At 31.2% G+C, this 25,180-nt stretch overlaps 1 protein-coding gene across 4 annotated transcripts in view; it reads right to left on the bottom strand.

Moving 5' to 3' along the window:
• MS3_00002923 (uncharacterized protein) overlaps positions 1-25,180 on the bottom strand; it is a 90,596-nt gene that overhangs the window by 42,769 nt on the left and 22,647 nt on the right. Inside the window, exon 2 of one of the 4 annotated variants that reach the window (XM_051210584.1) lies at positions 22,829-22,903. The exons of the other annotated variants lie outside the window; for them this stretch is intronic. Within the exon in view, the coding sequence (XP_051070590.1) occupies positions 22,855-22,903 (49 nt within the window). The 3' untranslated portion in view covers positions 22,829-22,854. The remainder of the gene's footprint in view (positions 1-22,828; positions 22,904-25,180) is intronic. 4 annotated transcript variants of the gene reach the window in all.

Below are 25,180 nucleotides of genomic sequence, written 5' to 3'. Positions count from 1 at the left end.
GCTTAAATCGCTCGATAACTCATACGCTTGGTAACATATATGGGCATCTTAAATTCATTTATTAATTTGCATTTGTATTTCTGTTCGTATTTGCCTACAGTGCATTTGGATTTCACAGCTGAGTTGTATATTTGTCAACATTTCTTTTGCTTTCTGACACACCATTAAAAGTTATCTAATAACAGTTATCAGGACGACTGATATACGAAGAAATTCCACTACACTCTTACTATTAATAATAATTAAAAAGCTATGACACACAGAAACTTTGGGTTTAATAATAATGACACACATACTCAAATAACTTAATAGAACAACAGATTATTATAGCAATAACTAGATTTCATTAATGTAGTTTACAGATAACCAGCTACATGAAATCCTATAGTATTCAATGTCAGAACATGGACAATAAGTAAGTTTCACGTCTGAGTAGAACAAGGCTGTAATAAATTATCTCTACTAGTTTCTTAAATAATTAATCATTAATCCTGAATATCATTTTTAAAAATAGTTTCCATTTCTAATCTTCAGATATATATATATATATATATATATATATATATATATATATAACCATGAATATCGAATAGGTCATTAAGTCATACTGAGAGGTGTATACATCGAATAACAAATGAAAAATATTTCTGCTGTTTCAACTGACATTTTCCCTTACACATCAATAAAATTAGGCATTCTAGCATAGTTTTTGGTTATGTGTGTATAAATATGGTATATATTGATTGGTATCTCCAAGTAACTATGTACTATAATAAATTTTAGTATTAAGATTGCCATTTTTCAATGATCTCTACAAATAACTTTATTTCATTGATATGATAAATAGTTGGTCTGCATCGATTTTTATTAGGGGTCCACAAATATCCTTTGATAACGTCTTCATAAGCCTAGAAACAGGCTGAGAAAATATTATTAGATCAGAATTGAGTAAACGCTTCTCAGAAAAAGATCAAGGACTATTTGTCATGTTTTGTTTCTTCCAGAAGTTGGTAGTAAATAAAGATAATCTAAAACCCTATATATATACTCTATTTCCGGTAAGTAGATTAACCATGGAGTAAACCTTTAACTCGTATTGATCATCTTTTCTTTATTCTTCAAATGTAGAGGTGGTCTGGGAAAATAGAAGACGTCCAAGCTGAAGAACCTACGAATATCCTCTACTCTTACCGACCATGTTTCACAGCCATAAAGTAGGACGGAACGAACTGCTGCACAGTAAACCCGTCCTTTGGTTGATAGACGGATATCTTGCCTACGCCATAAATGATGCAAGTTAGAAAAACCTAGTCGAGCCTTCTGTATCCGTGCTGAGATTTCACCACACACCAGACCATAAAGGCTGATGAGACTTCCAAAATAAGTGGAGAGGTCGACAAGCTCAACTACTTCACTACCTATCATTAGTTCAGGTGTCGATGCAACCCAATCCTGAAGCAACATTTTGCATTTCGAGGGAGAGAATCTCATCCCGAACATGCTTGCATTGTTGCTTATGGTGGTCAGAAGACTGTGCATTTTGTCAGCGTCTTCACCAAATAGAACTATGTCATCGGTATATTCTAAGTCAACAAGTGAATCTCCCGGTAAAAGTCCAACTCCTGTAAATTAAGATGAGGAAAACCACTAAACGGATATCTAAAACTTTTAATTTTAACGATGATTGTTTTACAAATGTTAACTTATAACATAGAACACCATCTCACTGACAAATTCTGATATGAAAGTCACTAACCCTTATTTATTCTAATGAGAAAAGGAGTGATTAAATATTGATATACAATACAGTTTGTTCCTTTGCGAAAAATTGAACAGGCCATTTCTCATGTAAATAAATAAAGATTTAAAAATATAAATACTATGTAACAAATAAAGTAACTTCCTAAACGACCTGATTTAATGATGACTGATTTTTTCGAAAAATGTAAGGAAAATAAAATCTACTGAAAAGTGAACTTACATCCGCAAAACATTTCAAACGACACCATCCTCAAACATGTATAGATATTAATTCACTAGCCATACCAAAATAACTCATAATACTAACGACAATGAAGGTCAACTGTGTTAGAGAAAGGATAAAATATTATACTGAAGGCAAATTTATCAAATCCATGAACATTTATATGTTCATTTTGTGGTGTATGCTACTTATATTAACAGATATAAGTGATATATAACACTAATCAGAAGTGGACTGAATGGTAGCAGAGTATTGAGATTGAAATAAAATGAAGAAAGAAGAAAACTCAAAGCAGTCAAGATAATAACAGGAATGAAGGAACACTACAAAGATGTTGTGCAAATGATGTATTTAATGTATGATTTTCACATTTTACCAAGTGATAGTGTAATTTTGCATTAAACAATAAAATGATCATCCCTATCAAGTATTCGTTCACTATAATATAATCAGTACCAAGTAATTGTATTTATAATAAGTAGTTATGACGTAATCTAAAGTATCTTTATGTTGACAAATGTCCACTTATCAGTTAAAAGTTCAGTACACATAACAGATGTTTAGTTAACTTTTTTTTGTAACTTGAACAGATGAATACAATGCCTAAAAGTTAATGAACTTTTTTGTTTGTTTTGATATTTCATTCTTCTTTATCCTATTCTTACAGGATCAACTAAATTATCCAAAATTAGGGAATACAATATTCTGGATTAATAAGATTAGTTACTGAATAAAATAGCTGAATCTTATCATGTACACCTCAAACTAGAATATCGTCAAAAGCAATGGTAAATTGTAAAAATAATCAGTATGATGTAAGAGTATTAACATGTGTATTTTGTGAAAAATCAATCTCAGATGTAAGATTAAGTCTCATATACAATAAATTGATATGTTCCAATGAAATGGAATACAGTATAGGGGTTGTGGAGATTATTAAGTTTTTGATTGAGATCATGAACCGATTGATGTTAGATCACCTTTGGAAACCTGGAAACACTGGACGGCCGTTTCGTCCTATTGTGGGACTCCATCACCATTGGATGCCAGCTCAGTTTTCCAGTAGGTTAAGCGTTCGCGCGCGAGACCGAGGGCCCTGGGTTTGAATCCCGCAAGCGAGGTCGTGGGTGTGCGCTGCTGAGGAGTCCCACAATAGAACGAAACGGCCATCCAGTGCTTCCAGGTTTCCAAAGGTGGTCTAACATCAATCGGTTCATGATCTCAATCAAAAAGAAATGGAATACATTTATTTTAATGTGCTCATAGCAATGATGTGAACTATTTTAAAGAAGAATATTACTTATTAATTGCCTACTCATCTTTAATTAGTTACTTATATAACTGCTAAACTTATTTACAGTAAACAAATCTTTTAGTATATTAAAATAAACTTTGTTAAAACAAAATAACCAACATTCTATGGGTTCTATAATATTGTCTAGATATTTGTTTATTTACAATTGAATAGCCATTATGATATTTCTATCAACATTGTTAGTCATTAGGTTATTTAACCAACCTTACATTATTGAACGGGTATAAGCGAATAGACAAACAGATTAGTTCTGATATGAACAGTCGTATAAATATAATAATTACTATTATATATTTCAACCATTACTTTTCGATGAGACTTTTCCCCACTGTATATGCATTTGATGTGCTTTGTTGACAAATAAATACTCCTAAGTGAATGTTCAGCATGCATTAAAAAAGAATCTCATCACAGACATGAAAATAGATAAGGATCTTGTTTGTTCATTAAACCTGCTGCATAAAAAAACTCATATCTATCAGAACCTAGGTAACGGAAATAAAGATGAAAAACCATGTTATTAATATAAGGGGTTTTAGGAGATTGTTAAGTTTTATAGTTTACATTAACGGATTGGTACAAACCTTCACGTGCTCACCAGTGAATAATTCCAGAGTTATTTCTGGGATTCTATTGAGCAGTGAAAACGAATAGGATTCAACCATGTTGGGTGTCAGATAGTTAGTCATCAACGCTTTGGAAGGTGGTCAAATATTATTGAGAATTGATTGAATTTTGAAATGTAAACAATCCGATGTCAACTCAGTGATCTAAAGGTTAGGAGCTCTCCTCACGATCTAGAGGTCTTGGTTTCTATTCATCGTAACGTGGCGGATGTGCACTGCTCAGTTGCATAGTAGGACGAAACAACTATCTAGTGTTACCTGGTTTCCAATGGTTATTGAACTAAAATCAATTCACAATATAAACTATGCAAAACAGTTTTAGCCAGTGATATCGGCCCTGATAAGTTTAAGAGCAAAAAATTCAACTATTGACCATAAAAGCTTTTTTCACGCGGAGTTCGTGCAGATTTTATCGAATTTAATTAGATTTTTATTATTGAGTGACATCAACTGAAGTACTGTTGAATCTCAGGAGTACAGGACAAATATTCTACCTTGGTTTAATGTTCCTTAGTAGTGAGATACCTGTCCTTTGATAAAATACAATAGTAGCTGTATAATGATGTGAATCTATTATGGTTGCAAGACGTAGGACACTAGACACTTACTAGTTTGTCAAAACATACTTCTCTCACTGAAACATTTAGATATCCTTAGTTCAATGTTATATGTGGTAGTGTTCCTGGATTAGTTAGGAGCCCCCACATCAAGATGAAACAACTATGTGAGTGCCCCCTGGTGGCTTTCAATAACAACCCATAGTGAAAACTATCATCATCACAAAGAACTATGTATTTTATTTTTATAGTCAAAAAATGCGTTGCGTACTTTATTATCGAAAATAGTAGATTTTATTTGCCGTATGTGCTCAAGAGGTATACGGGAACATGTAAGTGATAATTCATATTGATAAGAGATTTTAAAAACAATCAAGATATAAAGAATGAAATTAATTCATTGTTCTAAAGTCAATCTATCAATACAAAAAAATGAGATAGTGTTCTAAGTAAAAACAGGTTTACTTATCAAAGCAAATGAAGGTTAACTAAGCTTTCCTTTTTCAATAATAATTGGATTATATTGGAAACGTTTGTCTCTTAAACTCTGCCTAACAAAGTTTGTAATCTTGAATATCTTGAAATGCCCTACCTTATTTTCATGAAATCTTGTCAAATTTCTCGGTATATTTTCCTATTACTTCTATCGATTATACTGAAAGCACTCTATTTAATTTAATTAATCGAATATGTAAACGTAATTCTACTAGCAGTGACTTACTATCTAAAGTTAATAATAAAGAGTTTTTTATATCCCAATGAGTAGAAATTTGTATTTCTGACATTTCGTGACTTAATGTAAGTCAGTTCTTCAGAGTAAATAAATAACTGAAATAAAATTGTTGAATTTCATTGAAATCATGAACTGATCAATGTTAGACCCTCGTTGAAAACAGGGAAGCACTGGACAGCTGTTTTGCCCTAGTGTAGGATTCCTCAGTAGTGAGTATCCGCAATCCCATACGTACAACTCGAACCCAGCACCTTTGGTACTTAAATATGTACTCAGTTTGTTTTGGACTTGTTTTACATTATTATGCTCTACTCATCACATAACTAATTTCTACCATATGAATTATACTATCTTTTAAAAATAGTTTTACAAGCATTGATGCTGTAAAAATATCAGTCACATTTTCTTCATAACATCATAAAGAGCATTATTTTACATTGTGTACTTAAATCTATAAGATAATGATATGAAGGTAAAAAAAAATTGACCTCAACAAATCTGCATCTCATTTATTTTATCTAACATCTGAGGTCGTCAACATTAAGATAAAACAAGAATCAGCGCGATCCGATCAACCGTTCAAGAGATATGAAGGTAAAAAAATTGACCTCAACAATCCTGCATCTCGTGTGGTCCATATTATAGTTTCCCATATACCTCAAACTAGAGATTAGAGATTTGTTAAATTATTTTTGGTATAATGTCATATGAGAGTCGTCCGTGTATTTGTGTTTTATACTACAAACTTCTTATGACTAGATAAATTAAAAGCATCCCAAAAATAAAAACCATATATATCATCTAATTAATATCTTGGATGTGAGAAACATAAACGAGATCCAAATGACCAGTAATCAATGTTTTCGTATGAATTTCATTTTCTCTCATTTAGTTATCACTCGTATTAACAAACTGAGCTCATTATCTATATAATATTTTGTGTATAGATAACTAAGAAAATTAAGTAAGTCGATTATTGCCTTATTTATTAGTCTAGGACTATTTCATTCATAAATCTTGAGACAATAAATGAAAGGGTTAAAGTATCCGGACACTATGGTTTGAAACGCCCAAGCTAAACGATAAAACACAATACATATTGAGTTTACATTAAATATTAATAACCATTCACATAGTGAAATAACCTTTAGGTGAGTTAAACAAACTGCTGACAATATACTTATCATGCATACTTATGTAAAGTGAAAATATTTGGTCATATCATATTAAGCCCCTGTAGTTGATTAAATATAAAACAACTAAGAAAATATCACATGCATCGAAATGAATATTTGGTACACTTCATTTATTGACAACATTCAGTTTTCTACTCTCTTCTTCTCAAATCAATTTTCGTGGATTATTGTGGTTTGACCTTCCATATAAAAGATTCTATATGTTTATGAGTTCCATTTGTTACAAATTGATCTCAGTTGAGGTACTACTGAAAAGCTTTCAAACTAGACTATTACAGTCGATTTACTAGTGACTCACTTCAAGATGTTCCTGAATCTCTAGTGAGAACTAGTGACTGGTGAAGTCCAGATATGTCGAAAGTAAAATAGATGTCACCAATGGTATTTGATAACAGTTATGTTATACCGCAAATTGATAGAAATTTAAACTATACCACTGGACGCAGTAATCCTAACAATTAAACGTTCTGCACGAGACCTGAAAGTCCTAGGTTCAATGCATGGCGGGGTTGTGGATGTGATCAGCATGCGGTTCACTGCCCCACCTGTTTTCGATTAATACCCCGATCGACAGCAATCTTTAATAATTATGGCTTAAAAATCAAACCTACCATGACAAAGCTCTTTTAACTAAAGTCTATATATTCACGGTCAATAGAAAATATAATTCATTTATAAAATCAGAATGTAACACTAAATCATGTGTGAAAAACTCTTAAAGTGATCGAAATAACATTTATATTATCATTAATTTTAGACTAAACAACTGGATGTTTACTTGTTGATTACATTATGGATAGTTAAAATTTACAAAATTCACGGCATTAAAATGTCTCTATTTTGAATTTCATAATTTTCAACTTATTACTGATTCTTGTTTCTTTACTGTTTATTCAGTCTATTCAATAATTAGTTATAGTAACCATTCAAGGGAAATAATAGTTTGATATTGAAACATGGGCAATAAGTTAATGAATTGGTTAACAACAGTTAATAAAGTTACTTATGATTTAAATTATTTATTTCTGTGTGTGCAAATGTCAATATAAATGTGTAATATATAAACTGTGCTGTTAGTTAATTGAACTAGTTATTCACTGCAGTTAATAGACTTTTTAAATCTTTATGATGATTCAGTTTCTCAATTTATATTCACTTCATTTATACGGTATTCACAATTATTTGACTATTACCGACTGAAAGAGTAGATATATCAAGAATCATTATCATATAACTTTACATTTTCAGAAATAGAATTCCTTTGGAAGGTCATTAGTATTCTACATCTGAGTACAATAGAATTCACTAAACAAGTTTGAAGTTTTCGAGACTTTAACAGCTTAACTGAATTTTTCCAAGTACATGTTTCCATAAATAGTATCGAGTAGTTAATCATAAGAATATACAGAATGAATAGAGAAATTTGATGGATTATTATAAAGAAGATATATGTTCATAGAAAACCATCACTTAACAGTTCCAATCAATAGCATACCTTCATTCATCTACATATAAGATGGTTAGCCGGATAATCAGCAGAAGACATTCACGATGTTTATCAATCAACTACGTTTTTCGTCCTTTCTAAAGGCATAAAGAATTTCTATCTATTCAAGATAAATTTATATGTTCAAGATGCAAGATAATTAAACATGAAAAAGAATTGTTTATCAATAACATTAGCAATGATGCATAATGTATATCACTAATCATCTGATATAAATCGAAATCCGCCAACCTACTTGGTTACTAGTAGATGACGAATTTAAGTGCTACTAGGGGTCTGTGCCCCTACCCCAAATAATTTAGTGGTAACATAAACTGACTGACACAGGTTTCAATTTCATGGAAGCCTCATATTCCTAATAAATCCCGCTTGAATATTTCAACCAGTAAGAAATCTAGGTCATACGTTTCCTGCTAACTACCATCGACTACCACATACAAGGAATCGATTTTTATCATTTTACATTTGTTACTAGTTAATAAATAATATAATTAGTTGACATTAGAAACAATCAATTCTTAAACTACGATAATCTTTCTTTTTGTCATATTGTTAGGTGAATATACCTTGAGAGTAAAATTTAAATGATTTATTTTCAAGGTAAATTCAATTAGATTTCTATAGTTGGACAGGTTGATAGCTGTTGTGACAGAATAGTTTCATTTAAATCAATACCGATTTATTTACCCAATTGAATGAATAGATAATTCGATTTTCTTTTTAATATTGTGAACTTCACTTATGTTAAGAAAAAAAAAACATTCTTCACGTTAAAAAATACACACAAAATCCAGTTAGACAACCGGAAATGAGTAATTAGTTTTAATTGAAAATATCATATCCCGACTATAGATATATCAGACCTTAATCTATTCGCTTGTTGAATGATATAGTCAGATGAAATTCCAATCATTTTAAGAGTGAAAGTCCTTCCTATGAAAACGGATAGTTTCTGTTCAGAGAATTGTCATTCAAAAGTAGACTTGAACAAGTGATCAAGAGGATGGACAGGTAACTGATTTACTGTTGCTGATTTGTATACGGAAAATTATTTTCAAAAATATATCATATTATCCCTAAACTCCTCAGAAATATAAAATATTGGATCGCAACCCAGTGCAACTTATGGTTAAGCGTTCTGCACGAGGCATATAGTTCCTTGGTTCGATCTTTGACTGGGTCGAGGATGAGCGCTACTAATGGGTCCTGTACCAAGGTGAAACGGGTGTTCACTCCCTCCCTTTTCTCAATAGTTGTCAGTCTGTGATGAGAAACTACAGATGTAACAATCTCCATAACATGATATAATAATAATATAAATATAAATAAACTGTTGATTAGTTAAACTGATGTGAGTCCTTATGTCCCTACACGCACGCATATTTTTTGTAAACTAATTTGTGAAGTAATAACAACAATTTGAAATTATCAGTACGAGGTTGTGGGGATCGTTGAGTTTTGGTTGGGATCATGAATCGATTAACGTCAGACCACCATTGAAAACTCGAAAGCACTGAGCGGCGGTTTCGTCCTAGTATGGAACTCTTCAGCAGTGAACATTCACGATACCTCACTCGAACTCTTAAACTTTAGACTACTGAGCCAGCATCCGACTGTATTAAGGTCTAACTTCAGCCAATCCACGAAACTGTTTTTTTGATGGGTAACATTGAAATTACTCAATATTAGTTACTATTGTTAGACAAACACACAATGAACAGGCACACACATCTGACTTAAATGTGTCAAACGTTGTTTTTTCTCTAATGTAATGATGAATTTTATAATTTTTAAAATTAGTCAATATTCGTTTGTTATTTGTTATAGTATGCCAACACAAGTAATAATATGTAAACAATTTCATAAAAATTAATTGAAATTTTAATATCGTTTATTTAAATAAAAACTTTTCAATTATTTTGCCAAGACAAAAAAAGTAACATGAAAAAATATTTTGTTTTAAAACTACTATGGATGTATTCGACTAAGCACGTATGCAGATAATAAGTGTATTAACCTTTGTGTTACCACTTAGTTAAAAAGAAATGATCATATTACTACACTCTATGTGAAGTCAGCTGACTAGGTTAAAGTATGAACGAGAATGTTGTAAAACTGAACCCAATAACTGAATGATTGTATGAGAAATGAAATATTTATAATGTGATTTTTATTTGAACTGAATAATTATAAAATTGGCAGGTATATTAGCATGAATCTACTTAAATGAACATGTGTAAGTGGAGTAATCCATACCAATTAACTGAATGATATTTCTGTAAATGTAAAGATATTCTAGAATCAAATTAAATTAATACCTAATTATATGAAAAGAAATTGATTAGAGTTAGATACGTTCACCATTTGACCTTGTCTTAGTGATCTAAACGTTAAGTGCTGGCCGCGAGACCTGAAGTTACTAGTTTTGATTCTCATTAGGATCATGGACTCACACAGATGAAGAATCCTATACTTGAATGAGATAGATGTGCATCGTTTCCTAGTTTCAGTGGTTGTCTAAAAAAGATCAGTCCTTGATGTTAACTAGGAAATATAAAAAAGCATTTAATGAATACCTGATCTGGTGCTTTTGGGATTTTGAAATTAATTTGGGAATAATTTGAGCTAGACTTTGGAAGACTATACCAGTTTATACAAGTAATTAATAACTGGGGGAACATCAATTTTTTTACCATACAAAAGCGATCTGAAAAGTGTAATCTTTTAGCCAGTTGTTAACGGGCTATAACCAATCAAAACGCTCATCCTTATCTACGCTATTCACAATATAAGTTCAGTATAAGTAATCCTACCCCTGAAATCCTAGTTGAACACTTAACCCAAAGAAAAAATAAATATGACTACTTTTTAGAATGACAGATGCATAAAGTACTACAATTTGAATATACTGGGAGTATCGAAATTCCTACTGCAACAAGTTTGGCAAAGCGTTTATTGAACGAGCCTGTCTAAAATTCCCAAATAATGTTTAAAACAAAGATTTTAAACTTTATTCGGTAAGGAACTAAGACTAGAACTGTTTTGAATGAACAAATTAAGAAATAGTTCAATATTTAACTAAAAAAGTCATAGTTTACCCTAGATTAATCAACTGAGAGATATGTTTATCGCATCTGTTCTGTCAGGAACTATCACCATATGTATTCACATAAGCAGAATGAAACTGCAAGTTAAGAGAAGAAACATTTTTTTTCGAGTAATTGTTCATCAGGGTTTTTTAATGAATTAATAGTGACGAGAATCGAACATTTAGTCAATACATTCCAACCACTTCAATATGAATTTAATTATTAAAGCTATTTATAGAATATGTTGGAACCCGTACTCTACTTCCAGCATTCATCTCCTAGATACAATGGAATTTTTAAAAATACATATCAATAAACGTAATATTTGTATACGAAAAATATTTGAAAAGCCTCTAAGTTTACTCTCCCTCCTTCTACTTGATACATTTACATTGCTCAATTTTTTTGAAAAATATTGTTCAATTTTAATCTACAATTTCATTCTTACCTACTCTATCTGAATAACTTGGTGATCTAATTCTCTTTACATTCGTTTCATGAATTACTTACTATTAATTTTACAAATAACATCAAGTATTCATATTCAATTGTGTGATTTCAATCCTTACTCTTACTTAACCGATTGTAATCAATAACCGACTATGTAATTTCAGCCTTAATTTTAATTTCAACTAATTACCATCTTTAGAGAAGATACTGAAATACACTGTTAAACTGATCTTCCAACATTTATTTGGTACTGAATTGACAATTAATTTAGAAAACGTTTACATTAGTGTGAGAGCCCTTATGAGAAATTTATTGAAAAGGAATGTTTCTTTCTTCAACTTTTAATCTTACTGTCTCGATTAGAAATATTTAATAAGCGAATTAGTGAGAATCATGTGAGTAGAATGATGCTTTTTTTATCATACCTTTCCATTTTCTCATGAATTAAACTTACTTTACTGACAATTTTGTCAAGAAGAACTCTCATAATGTAAAATGTCAATTTTAACACTAACCGTAAAGTACACAGAACTACATTCGTTCAGTACCAAAGAATTCTGAAAATTTTAAAGCAGTAGTTTTGATAACTTATTATTTGTATCTACATTATTTAGATATTCTCTCCAAAGACATTTGGGACGAATTCTTGGAATACATTTTGATAAAACATATACATTATTTCTGTCAGAGAAAAAACCAACATCCAGCTGAGAAGGAAATTAAGAAAAGATGATGATAGGGTATACATTGTAGAAATCACCAAAATGTATCACAAGGCAAACTCTAACTCGGAATCCTCTAGGTCAAAATAAGAGAGCCAGATCAAAGAAGTCATTGCTGTGCGAATCGGAAGCGGATACTGAAAGAATGGATAGCAATTGGGAACAATTGGAAAAGAGAACATAGGACAGAGTCGGTTAGAAATCCCTGCTCGGTGGCCTATGCTCCACTATGGGTAACAGGCGTAAGTAATTAGGTAATATACACTTTAAGAACTATCTTCTAATTGATGTTCAAATTTCTTACTACATGCTCCTGTTTAAATTATTATCAAATATGACAAGGTGTCTCATGATCCTCAAATGTAACACTGCATGTCAACAATCCCATGAGCTTACTACCTAACGTAATGAAACTTTGTTATTGTTACAACGTTAAAAACCTTTAACCTATAACCATATTCGGAAATGTGTTTACGTATGTTAAATAACTTTCACTTATGATTCAATAAGTTTCCGAAGCTTCCCAGATACTTATATGTTTAGAAACCGCAGTTGTTGAAGTGCTAGATTAGTCTACACGACTAAGTCCTATAGAATGGTTGACTGCAGATAAAAGCTGTAACAAAAAGTGTTAAAACCCACAAGCTTGATATACATAGAAGTCGCTAATTTGATTCGTTACTACTAGATGATTAACGCAAGCATCAAACTCGAGTGCTACTATCATACCAGTATAGATTGACAAGATAAGATAATGTAAATTTGATTTAACAAGTTATATTCTGATGAGAAAATTTCGCGACGATTAGTTCCATTTGTCGCTAGTATTTATCATTGATTTATATCATTTAAGGTAATACTGAAAAACAGGAAGTAATGAACAGTCCTTTCGTTTCAAAATGCACCTCTTCAATCTAGTATACCCACAACAATGCACTGGATGATCGTCTAGCTATACTATGAAATAAATGAAGTAGGAATTGTGGACTCCTATGTTCAAACTCATTATTTAAAGGATTAGGTGCTGACCACGAGACGTAAAGGTACTAGGTTTACAACCGTTGATAATGTGGTTGTGCACTGATGAGTAGTTAAATCCTAGGATGAAACAGCTGTTCTGTGCGTCATAATGTCAGTTGTAGTACAGCCTATCCTAGACCATAGTAAAAAATATTTAGCAATAAATTAATATGGAGTTAGAAGTTTTCATGTTATACAGGATCTGTTAGGGAATTCAGATCTGGATAAACAATGTCTGCTATGTAAATATTACTTTTTTCTCTAAGCCTTACCTGTTTCATTGTCAAACAAAGATTTTGATCAGAATTGGGGCTTGTGGAGATTGTAGTAATCTTAATAGTTGAATTAACTAGTCGATGTAAGCTAGACCATCATTGAAAACCTGGAAGCACTGGAGGAGTCCTGCACTAGGACGAATTTTCAAAATATAATACTCGAATTAGAAAAACAATTCCAAAAGAAAGTTAAGGATTTTCGATCTAGAATGAAACAGTCCATTAAACATCAAATAATTAGATCCCAACTGGTTTACACTGGTAATTCACTGAATTGCTATCAAAGTTGTAGTGGGAAGCCAAGACCTTTCAGTAGAACTAATTATAGGTACTCCATAATGGTTTTGCCAAATTACAAGTTGATCTATCTAGAGAATACTGATCTCGGAGTTTTATTACAACTGTTAAACAATGACACATCACTAATCTAGAACATACAAATATTGGGTTGGATACCGAAATAACTCAATTATGAGAACTGCAAAAGTGTACAAAACTGACAAAGGGCATTTCATATATTTAGTTCCCATTACAACATTGAAGAGAACAAGAACAAAGATTTGAACAGAATGATACAAATTCATTTTATTTCATTAGGTTCTTTTTTACCTATACATAACCTGTGACCAAGTATTAACCCTGTTTTCTCTAGTTTTCATTGGTTCTTTAATCGACGACTGGAATTTTAATGAATGTCATAACAGAAATCAATGTATCAACTAATTCATTTGAAAATATATGTAACATCTTTAAAAATTTATTGATCATTCTTTTTGACATAATTGACTCATAGAATGTGTTCCGTTAGTTAGTTTGTCAGCTAGTCAGTTTATACTAGAAGATGAAGCACCAACTTCAAGTGTTACAAATTGACACAACATTGACACATGACATTTACAAAGAGAAAATCACACGTGTAATGTACATTCAAAGTATAGGTCATTCATTTTCAAATTAGTCTCTAGAATGACAATACAGAAAGCTAAAACAAGATAAACAAATACAAGCAAACGCAGGCACATATATACATGGATGCATAAACCTGACGTGATATTTTTTGATACAAATGACCTTTATATTCTATTCATTTAATGAATGATGAGAATGCTTAAGATGAAAGTGTACAACACCACTGGAATGGAAATTCAATCAATTGATGAGCGGTAAAATGAAACTAACACTCTATCTAAGTTATATTACTACTTTTGTTCTAATCAATACTTACCATGTGAACTTACTTACCATCTTAGTGACTAGTGAGCATTCCCGCTGAAGCTCGAATTCGTCATAAGCCAAACTATAATATAGACTGAGCGTTTGAGTCATGAATACTGTTTCTTATTCAAAGGATATATACCTGATGTAAGAAGTTATACATTTCCAATTATTAGTTTTCAAATCTAAATTAATCGGCATAGATAGTCATTTTGAAGTCCGTTGGTACTCACTATTACTAATATTAGGGAACAAAACTATAGTATAATTGTTGCAGATCTCATAAATATTTCAAAAAATTACAGAAAAGTTATTACAGAATTAGTTTCCATGAGTAATATAACAAGTCTTGATAAAAAAAGACACCAATTTCGATCGAAAACGATCAATTACGTAACATTAAGTTCAGTTCACCACCAAGTCACATCTCATCACTTGATAGCTTACAGTGAACAGTAATATTGACAGAATTAGATTAAAACTAAAATATAGGTCAGTCATCAGGTTAAATTTAATTTGTACATTCAATATGAATAAGGTTGGTAAGATGGTGATGTGAATTCATGAAATAAAATAATGAATTCATAATATTCTGCTTCGATTATTGTTTACTTTTTATTCAAAATCTCCAATTATTTCATTTAAGCATCCGATTATAAGTTATTAAACGTAGCTAATTTTAAAAGTTATTGGCTTCACTCGTGACAACTTATATCCAACTCTCATTTGAATAAGTTAACTCATCAGTAAAATTTCAAAAACCGAATAGGTTTGTTTCTTCCGATCATTCAAACACATAAAGACTGAGTGATAGGATTGACCAACAATACAAGTTTTAAAAAATGAATGGTACCATTGGAATGACGTCCAATGGTTCTAGTGGTAAAAGGTTCATCATGAGACCTAAAAAGCCTTCGATCCAATCTGCAGTGGGGTCATGAGTACCCACTGCTGGTAAGTCCTTAACTTGGACGAAGACGCTGTCTAGGACCCTTGCTTTTCAATGACAACTCAGGTCTGATCAGTTTAAGACGAATACTGTCTACAAATAAGAATAACTTTAGGCATAGTATGCTACTCACCATAACTAACTAAATTTCAGTGAAATAGATTTATTGTACGTTGAGTTGACATGTAACTATTGGTAAATAAACTCCATTGAACAAATATCCTAAATTATCTCAAAACTATTCATAAGTACTGCGTACAAAGATAGCTGTTATTTTAACCAAACAAATTTCTCAGCATGGTAACTGTTAAAACTATTCTTATTCTAAAACCGTTTGTTGTTATTCCGTACATTTATTAAAGATAAATCTGAGGATAATTGTGTCAGGCAAAAATGAAAAACTATAGTTTTCTGATCCAGTACCGGTAACAAGCATCCTGCTGTGGAAAAAGCAGTACTATATAACTAACCAAAGTTGAACAGATTGTCTGACAAGTTGGAAGCTGAGACAGCAACGTGATCGGCATGAAACCTAACAATCTTTCTACCGATTATAACACAGGCCAGAATTACACTTTAGTAACTGCTCTCTAATTTCTGATTTTTAGTTTTTCCAGGACGATGATTTAAAATGCTACGAAGTTTACCGAAGTTTCACAATCTAACATGAAACTTCCTGCCGTTACATTTAATCGACTGGGAACCGGATATTCACTGAAAATAAAAGAACAATGAATAGCTCGTACAGCCTCAGTTGGAATTGTGTCCAGTCTGAATGTAACAAACAAATCTAAATGGAGAGCTTCATGACTCACAGTGTGAATGATGGCATCAAATTATTAGAATCAACTACTTAAAATTCTTCAGCATTAGTTTGTTTACCATATAGTGAGACCGATATCGAATCTTATTGACAAATATCTTCAATCTTGAATTAGTTCACCATACGTGATATAACTTCACAGCCAAAGTCTATACATGGTAGGATTGCAGACATACACTACTGACGACTCTCATACTAGAACCAAATATTTGCCTACTAAAACCTAGTTTTCAGTGATTATCTGATCAATGTGAAATATTACTAACTGAACTAGTTTCTAAGAATAAAAAAAAATAGGAAATTTTCATAAATGAACATTACAGCGCCTATGGTATCATATATTCTGTCGTATTCATTATTTTCTACACCTAAAACAAGCGATTAATTAAATACGTTACATATATGATTTGGTATGTCATTGTACTAATTAAATATAAAAAAAGCATAAACACATTAGAAATTATAGACATACATACATTGAATTCCATTATCATGTTTTACAAAAAAAAAGAGAACAATGAATTTTTTCATTGATTATCATAGTAAAATTAATAGTGAAAAAAAGGGAGCTAAATCAATAAATTCTAGAAAATAGTGTTCATGTATAAAACCTATTTAGCGCTATCAATTAAATCATAATTGTAATCAAGTGTATATTAATGAATTCAAATAGTTAAATTAATTGATATGAATAAAAAACAAAGAAGAACTGTATGATTTTATTCATTGTTTGTTTATAACTGTTATTATGATTGTAATCATTACACTGTTCTATTACATAACTACTTTATTTATATGGGGCGCTGGTCTAGCATTAACTATTCATACAATAAAGATGACTAGTTTCAACACCGATTCACTTATTTTTATTTGGGCAAACATATAGACTATAAAGTTGGATATACAAACTAGTATTTCATTAATGGATTGTGTCGAATTCCTTCATTTATCTATACAGTATTAAAAGTTATTTAAATGAGTTATAAGTAGATACATAAAGTAGGTGTTAGAGTAGAAATAAGTCGATATGATAGTTAACTTGAGTAGCATGATAGTGTTGAGCATGCTAGATAATCTCTAGAAACCACTGATTAAACTTCTTATTTCTGTAATTTAATTGTGGAAATATGAGTTTCTCATTTTCGCGCTAAAATTGCCGATTATCACACTAACACCCTAAACATCATTGATTCATTCTCGTTTTTAGCACGCTATTTTGCAACGCTTTTCAAGGACATTTTTGTATGGTCTATATTACGCATGAATTGTGTGCTTATCATTCGTTCTAGCAGGCTGCTTGTGGAATTATATTTTTTCCCGGTTGAATCTGACCTTCCTCTAGTTAGCAGGGTTGGGCGTGAAGGAATAGCTTGGCTTGTCCTTTTATTACGTCGCTGGATTTTGTTTTGTTTGTATCGAGGTGATCTCATTATTCCAAGAACATAATAGATGGAATGAAACTCTGATCACCTAGTTAATGAGTAATGATTTGAACTGGATCTCCTCCTCCTATTATTTCATGTATAATTAAGTTGATCAAAAACAATTGAAATAGTCAAGCCTAATGAAAGTATTTCGTTCAGAACTAAAAGACTAGACCCTAACAACATTATTCATTACTCAATGATCAATCAATTGTAAAGTTTCCAGTCCTGCAGGAGTTCACTTGCTATCTGGACAGTTCACTGACAATATCTGTGACTGTCAATCCGGGAGACGAGGATTCCAATCCACCAGTGAGCGTTGGTTCCTTCAGGAACGCAAATTAACCTTGATGACAATTGCCCTCTAGCACGAAGCTTACATCAGGTAATGTTTTCTATCGACTACCCTCAATTACCCAAATAAGTTAACCAACGAGTAGATCAGTATTTTAGTTTGACATAATCTCCTGCTCATCGATCTATATGATCCTCAAATGGACAGTTTAATAGATAGACTATCCTTTTGATTTCGTCCGATTTTATTAATGTCAGAATGATGCCATAATATCAAGTAAGATTATATTCCAACAAAACATTTAATAATTCAGTAAGTTGACGAAATGAACAACTTGCAAATTGTTTCAACGAATATATACCAAAAAGTCTACTTTTCATCTGACTTTAACAATCTACATACAATATTCATTCCATTTTAACAAGTAATTTTACATCAACAATTTAAAAGTAAACATTTAGGCTAATTTTTTATTCAATAGTCGATTCCTTTGTAAACGCCATTATTATTATTATTATTATTATTACTATTATTATTATTATTATTACTATTATTATTATTATTATTATTATTATTATTATTATTATTATTATTATTATTATTATTATTATTATTACTAATCTTACTTCAAGCACCAATATTTGAAAGTAAACAACCAAAAGAAAGTATGGACATAAAACCAAATTTTTAATTTCCTTTATTCAACTTCGATTAAATATTTGAGATTTCTTGTTACTATCATTATCAATAAATCAAAATATATTGTGTTTATGTCAAAATGAAAGTAAGGAGGGAAAAAATAAATTCCCTTGATTAAAATCACTAATCATTTGATTTGTTTGTGTTTAGTGTTTTATGTATGATAGTGTGTGTTTGTATGTGTGTGTGTGTGTGCGCGCTTTGCACCTTTATACAAACTTAGTTTATAATAAACTAACTACATTTCACTTAACATTTTCTTTCTATAAAAAAATATCCAACAGTTTAAACTGTGGTAGATGAAACGGTATTTGCACTTAGAATGTTTCAATCGAAAGTTGAGTGACTCATTGGTTCACTACCTCAACACAAGTTTGCGCAGTTTAGGCATAATCTTATGGTTATATGAGTATTGAGTATTTCATGTGTATTTCCTTAATGACTTCATTACCAACTGTATATTATGAGTCAGCTCATTTGTGAATATGGAAAAAGATTACTAATGTGAAGGGAATCAAACTTAATTTTAAAGTTTAAGCAACTTGAATTAATGATTATTTCTAACGTTTGACTGAATTCTGTAAACAGAACTTGTAATCTACATTGATCGATCACTGAATATTGAACAATGTTATGTTTGTTTAACGATTAGAGCTGATGGAATCCCATTGGTCAAGTTACAATGTGCCCATTAGACTAGATTACTTGACATCGTATGCATTGTTTTAATGTTAAGTAATGAAATTGGATGACGGGTTAGAATCCACCAGACTCCATCAGTTCCCTCAAGGTTGCAGGTATATCTTAATACTGAGTCCAAAGTGGAACATAACCTAAGTCAAGAAGGATTTCCTGCAAACTACCTACAATCACATAACATCAAAACTTCTAATACCACCCATATGGTTAACTAAAGTACAAAATTTATTGAGATACTGTGTCCCAATAATCATTACACAGCCAATCAGCTAGACCTTACTAAGAAATTCCAATAAACAGGAAATTTAAATGGATGACTGCCATTCGTAACCGTCTAAAATCATTAATCAGTTAATATTTTGTTCAATAAATATTTTTCTAGCCAATTAATATTAAATATCAATTGGACCAAAGATTGAAATCACTAAAATTAATCAAACCAATAATATCAACTGAATTTCACAAGGGATAAAATAAGTGGTTGGCTAACGTGATTTTACTTCATGGGATTACCAAATATGTTAATTTTTATCAAATTCATATCAATCATTTGATAAACATTGTGATTTCAATAAAATTTCCACGACATATTACTTAGGGGCTGCTTTTAATTTCTACCATAGTGTAATACAACTCATTTAGACTAATTTATGGGACGAAATGGCCGTCCAGTGCTTCCAGGTTTTCCATGGTGGTCTAGCTTCAATTGACTCATGATCTAAACTATTGAAATTGTGATTGTTTAGTTTATTGGACAAATCAAACACTTCAAAGATCAAATGTCATTTCATCAACTATTCTACCGTGAACATATTTGACGAAACATTTAATTATTTTTTTCTGAACTGTACTTTTTAATATTGTATAAAGAATATAGATATATTCTGAAATAAACTAAATGTACGTAAATACTAGGTGATGTAAACAATTCTGGCATCATTAAACTGCCAAATTCTATTTTTATCACAACACAAATGTATCGATTTTGGAACTGATTTTCATGAAAATACTTAACACGTAATTTTCGTCTCTCCTCCTATCTAAACTGATCGCGAATACAATATAATGAAGCAGTTTATGAAAGTAAAGAACAAAGGTAAAATCACATGATATATCTAAATATTTTTCTAACATTAAACTAATGTAACAGTTGATTAGGGCCAATAATAATAACAACGACAACAAAGAATTTGTCATTCTATACATCATGTGGTATGCACTTCTTATGAGGACAGATATAAGTAGTATGTAGAAGGAATTGGAAGTAGAATGCTTACTAGTGGAAGAGTGAAATAAAAAAAGGGAAGGAAAATGAAGAGCAATCAGTATAAAAACAGGATCGGAAGAATGATAAAGTATATAAAGGACAACTGAAGGAAGGTATGCAGACGACGTATTTAATGTATGATTTTCATGTTTTACAAAAGTACTGTTTGGTTTTCCTCGTTTACTACAATCACGATACTAATTAGAGACTTTACAAATAGTCACAGTGTGGTGACTGACACAAAGTTACATGAAAAAATATAAAAGTGAGAGATGAACCCAATAAAAAGGAAGACAATATAAAATATAAAAAACAGCTAAGTGTTGGGATGATCTGAAAACATTTACAGTGTTAACTAAGTTTGTTGTACCTAGCGCTTCAAGTCCTATTTTTTTCATTCATCTAGTAAATGATTGATGCATCATCAAAAATTTCATTTCATGTAACTAGATTTATTGGTTATGGATATTTCCAGTGTAACACAGCTCGATACACAGAGAAAAAACCACAAATAAACGTTATAGCTCAAAATGAAATGTTTTATGAAAGTTAAATTTCAATATACAATACCCATTTACAAAATGAATAGGAAAATAACCGAAATTTCTGGATACAACAGAGGGAATAGCATTGAATATGTTACATATAACCTAAGTTGAATTATTCTCATGTCTTTATCTGATCATCATACTATCAACTTGGGAATCATTTAGTAGGAGTTGATTATTCATAAAATAACCGAAATGGATGTAACTGACAACTCATGTTAATGATCGGTTATTAATATGTTCGAGAACAATCAATTAGCATGTCATTTATTCATTTTTAAAGATTTTTTATACGGCTTTATATTCTCCCCTTGTGTTGTACATTTCTTTAGAAGACATACTTCATTTCTTTATATTATCATCACTACTGAAAGTCTTTGAGTTAAGCACTAGACAAGTAAAAGTTTTAGTGATAAGTCAAAGTCATACTCCATTCAATTGACTAATAAATTGTTTCACGTACAGATTTATATAGTCCAGACTGCGATTAGTTACCACAAAATCAAAAGTCTGTTCGGAAACTAACATTTTAAAAATACAAAAATTATATATTTTTAATTCATACAATGAATGGAGAATATTTCATTCTTTATAGGGAGAGAAATATGTTTGTCCAAATATTAACTCAGACTATTATTATTGTCATTATCATTCTCATCAAAAATTTAAAAAAGTAAAAGCCTGTCTTTAACCACCAGAATAGATCAAACATTAATAGATAGTTGGGACTGGTCGACAGGAAAAGCTGCTCGATTTAGGTTTTGTGCTATTCGGCACTCCTTAGCGAGGCGTACCTGCATTCTTGAGGGAATCGATGCTACCTGGTAGGTTCACATCTTCGTACCACTAAATTCCACAGCCTGAAACAATATCACAACTATTTGGCCAGAAACTAACATGTTGTAGAAATGAGATGCATACAGCCGATTGATCACTGGGTAGTGACCAATATCATTTTTTATCTAACTTTTTACTGTTGGCTAGATCTTATCCATAAAGTGTTAATGTGACGACTAGACCAAGTGACTCTACATCGTGTTCACTATTTTTGATGTTAGGTGGTTGGAGGTAATCGGCCACATTGAAGTTTGATAGGGGGAATTAGATTAGCATAATATATATTCTTAAATAATTGAAATAAAGTTGTTATTGAAAGAATGAACAATTTATTGTAGTTCCACATCTCAGATTACATAACTCTGCCTGTAGCTCTTCTAGGGTTACTGCCGGTTCCAAACCTGGGTAAAAGGGGGGGGGAGGATATGGGGTCAGCACGTAGGAAACAACCTTGCTAAAAAACGCTCAGACTACATACTGATTGTTTTTTAGTAATCATCTATATACAAGTTGATTTCAGTTAATTTCAATCGATTCCATCCAAATATGTGGTCCAGTTTCATGATAAAAATCATTACAACTGAACAGAATAACTCACCAAAACTGTAGAAGAATATATTATTGCTACATGAAGAGTAAACATGAACTAGTCAACTTGGCGATGTGATAATTCCTGAGACAAGCAAATGTAAAATAATAATAAGAATAATAATAATAGGGATAGAGAAATTAATTGTTCTTTAAAATGTAGATTATTTAATTTTAAGAAAATTAGTTAATTAACTTCGAACCTTATTTCATAAATTTAACTGAATAAATGTGGGAAAACTGTTCAATTTGATTAAAATTAAATTTAGAAAAGAATCAGTTTCAAGAGAGGGAAAAAATGAAGGGAATCTGGTTAGTTAGTTAGTTTAAGCAAAGTGAAGTGATTTTTAAGCAAAGATGGATAGTGGCTAGCAGTGGAGTGTAGGACGCGCGTTTCGTCCCATTTGGGACTCGTCAGCTGGATGTACCTGCATCGCAGAGTTGATCTTCACTTCGGGACTCGGACCCAGTACTGTTCGCTTCAAACGCTATCATGATATCGACTTAGCTACTGAGCCCTGATAGCCACCTGCTTTTACAATGGGGTGACGTTTAAATTCACTTGGTATTGTTTTACCTGTATCTTCCCATTGTTGTTTATGACTGCAGTTGAGACTGGTCAATCGCAGTACTAAATAACAATGGGAAGATACAAGTAAAACAACACCGAAGTGAAGTGACACTAAAAAATGATTAAATTTGTATGGTTTGTTTACTTTTTATTATCAACTCCAAATGGTGATTTTTAGAAATACACTGCTAATGATCATTTACTGTTAAGGTAAACCGATAGAGTGCTAAACTGAATAACATCAGAAGTTAAATTATTAACGTCAACAACCACTATGAGTGATTTTAAAATGTTAAATTGGTACCTTTTTTTAGCTAAAAACGAACTCCTCAATTGAAATACCAGAAACAAAGTATTCAGACAGTCATACTGTTCAACTTACTACCAAGTGAGTATTTATCAATTAATATAAACTTCAGCTGGTGGAGTTTTATGTAGATTGATTTAACTTGTAGGTCGTGCCATTGAAAACCAGTTGTTTCGTACTGCTATAAGATTTTAGTGAACATCAATTCTAGGATGCAGGTACATCTAACCAAAGACGAGTTCCAAATAAGATGAAACTCCCGTCTTGGATTCCACTGTTAGCCAACATCCATCTCTTCTAATAATTTTTTATACTATAAATCGAGTTATTACTTAATATTTGTCTGTATGAAAAACCAGTTAAGTAAAGATGCTACTCGGATTCATGTGATAGTGACAGTTGATCATGACAGTTACCATTTGTTTTAATCCAAAGAGAGTACAATGCAATTCTAACACTAAGTGCATAACTAACTCCCTTCACTGAAGGATAACTATCTTATATACTTAGTAACTGATGTCATTAATTTCTATACTGTTAACCTCAAGTATACATAATAATAAATTTACGTTAGTCACAATTCAAATGTTGTTACTACCACTTACTAAATGAACTTTATTGTACTTAAAATATAAAATTGATTTATGAAACTAAATTGGATTTATTGGAAATAAGGTGAGTTGTTATTTCTATAAAAACTTATTAATATATGACTGATTACTATTTAAAGTATATTTATAAGACAGAAAGACTTTTTTTTAAAGTCAAGATTAATAATAAGTACAAAATAAGATCACAAAAATATTACTGAAATAGATGAACGACATATTTCATTTAAAATATATATTCACTGGGAAAACTTTGAAGAATATATTGCTTAATGACTTTATGACTTTATATAGATTAATTCCTAACTAAATAAATGATGGTTAATATACTCAGTATTTTCGGTTATTTTCTTCAACTATTCAATGAGTGAATGTTACTGATTGAAGCGTAATTTATACTAACAATTTCATTTTTTTTAAGCCTCTGAATGTATACAAAACTATGTACAACCAACATGTCAGTGTAGCGCAGCGTAACATCATGTATGTAAAGCATAAATATAGTTAAAGTGAGGGTTTGAAATGAAACATTAAAAATGAAAACTATACTCTTATGTGTAGCAGCTTATCATTAAATGAGGGGGAAAATGGTCGAATGTACTGAATACAACACAGTTATTGAATAATGAAAATGTTGGGAATAACCTCAATCAGAATAAATGGAACACTTTTTTCTAATAGTCACATACTGAACTTTGAAAATCCAGTCGCCCAAATATCACATGTCATACATTAGATACTAAATAGTAAAAAAGGTTAAGATTATCCATTATGAATAAGTTCCAAACTAATGATGACACAGATACATATTGGTGTTTGTCACTGCACTTTTTTCAAATGATACCAGAGCGTTGCCAGATAAATAATTAATAAACC

Source organism: Schistosoma haematobium, chromosome ZW, assembly GCF_000699445.3.
Source record: "Schistosoma haematobium chromosome ZW, whole genome shotgun sequence".
NCBI classification, from domain to species: domain Eukaryota; kingdom Metazoa; phylum Platyhelminthes; class Trematoda; order Strigeidida; family Schistosomatidae; genus Schistosoma; species Schistosoma haematobium.
Note: the sequence above shows the minus strand (reverse complement) of the source record. Positions and strands in the feature narration are given on the sequence as shown.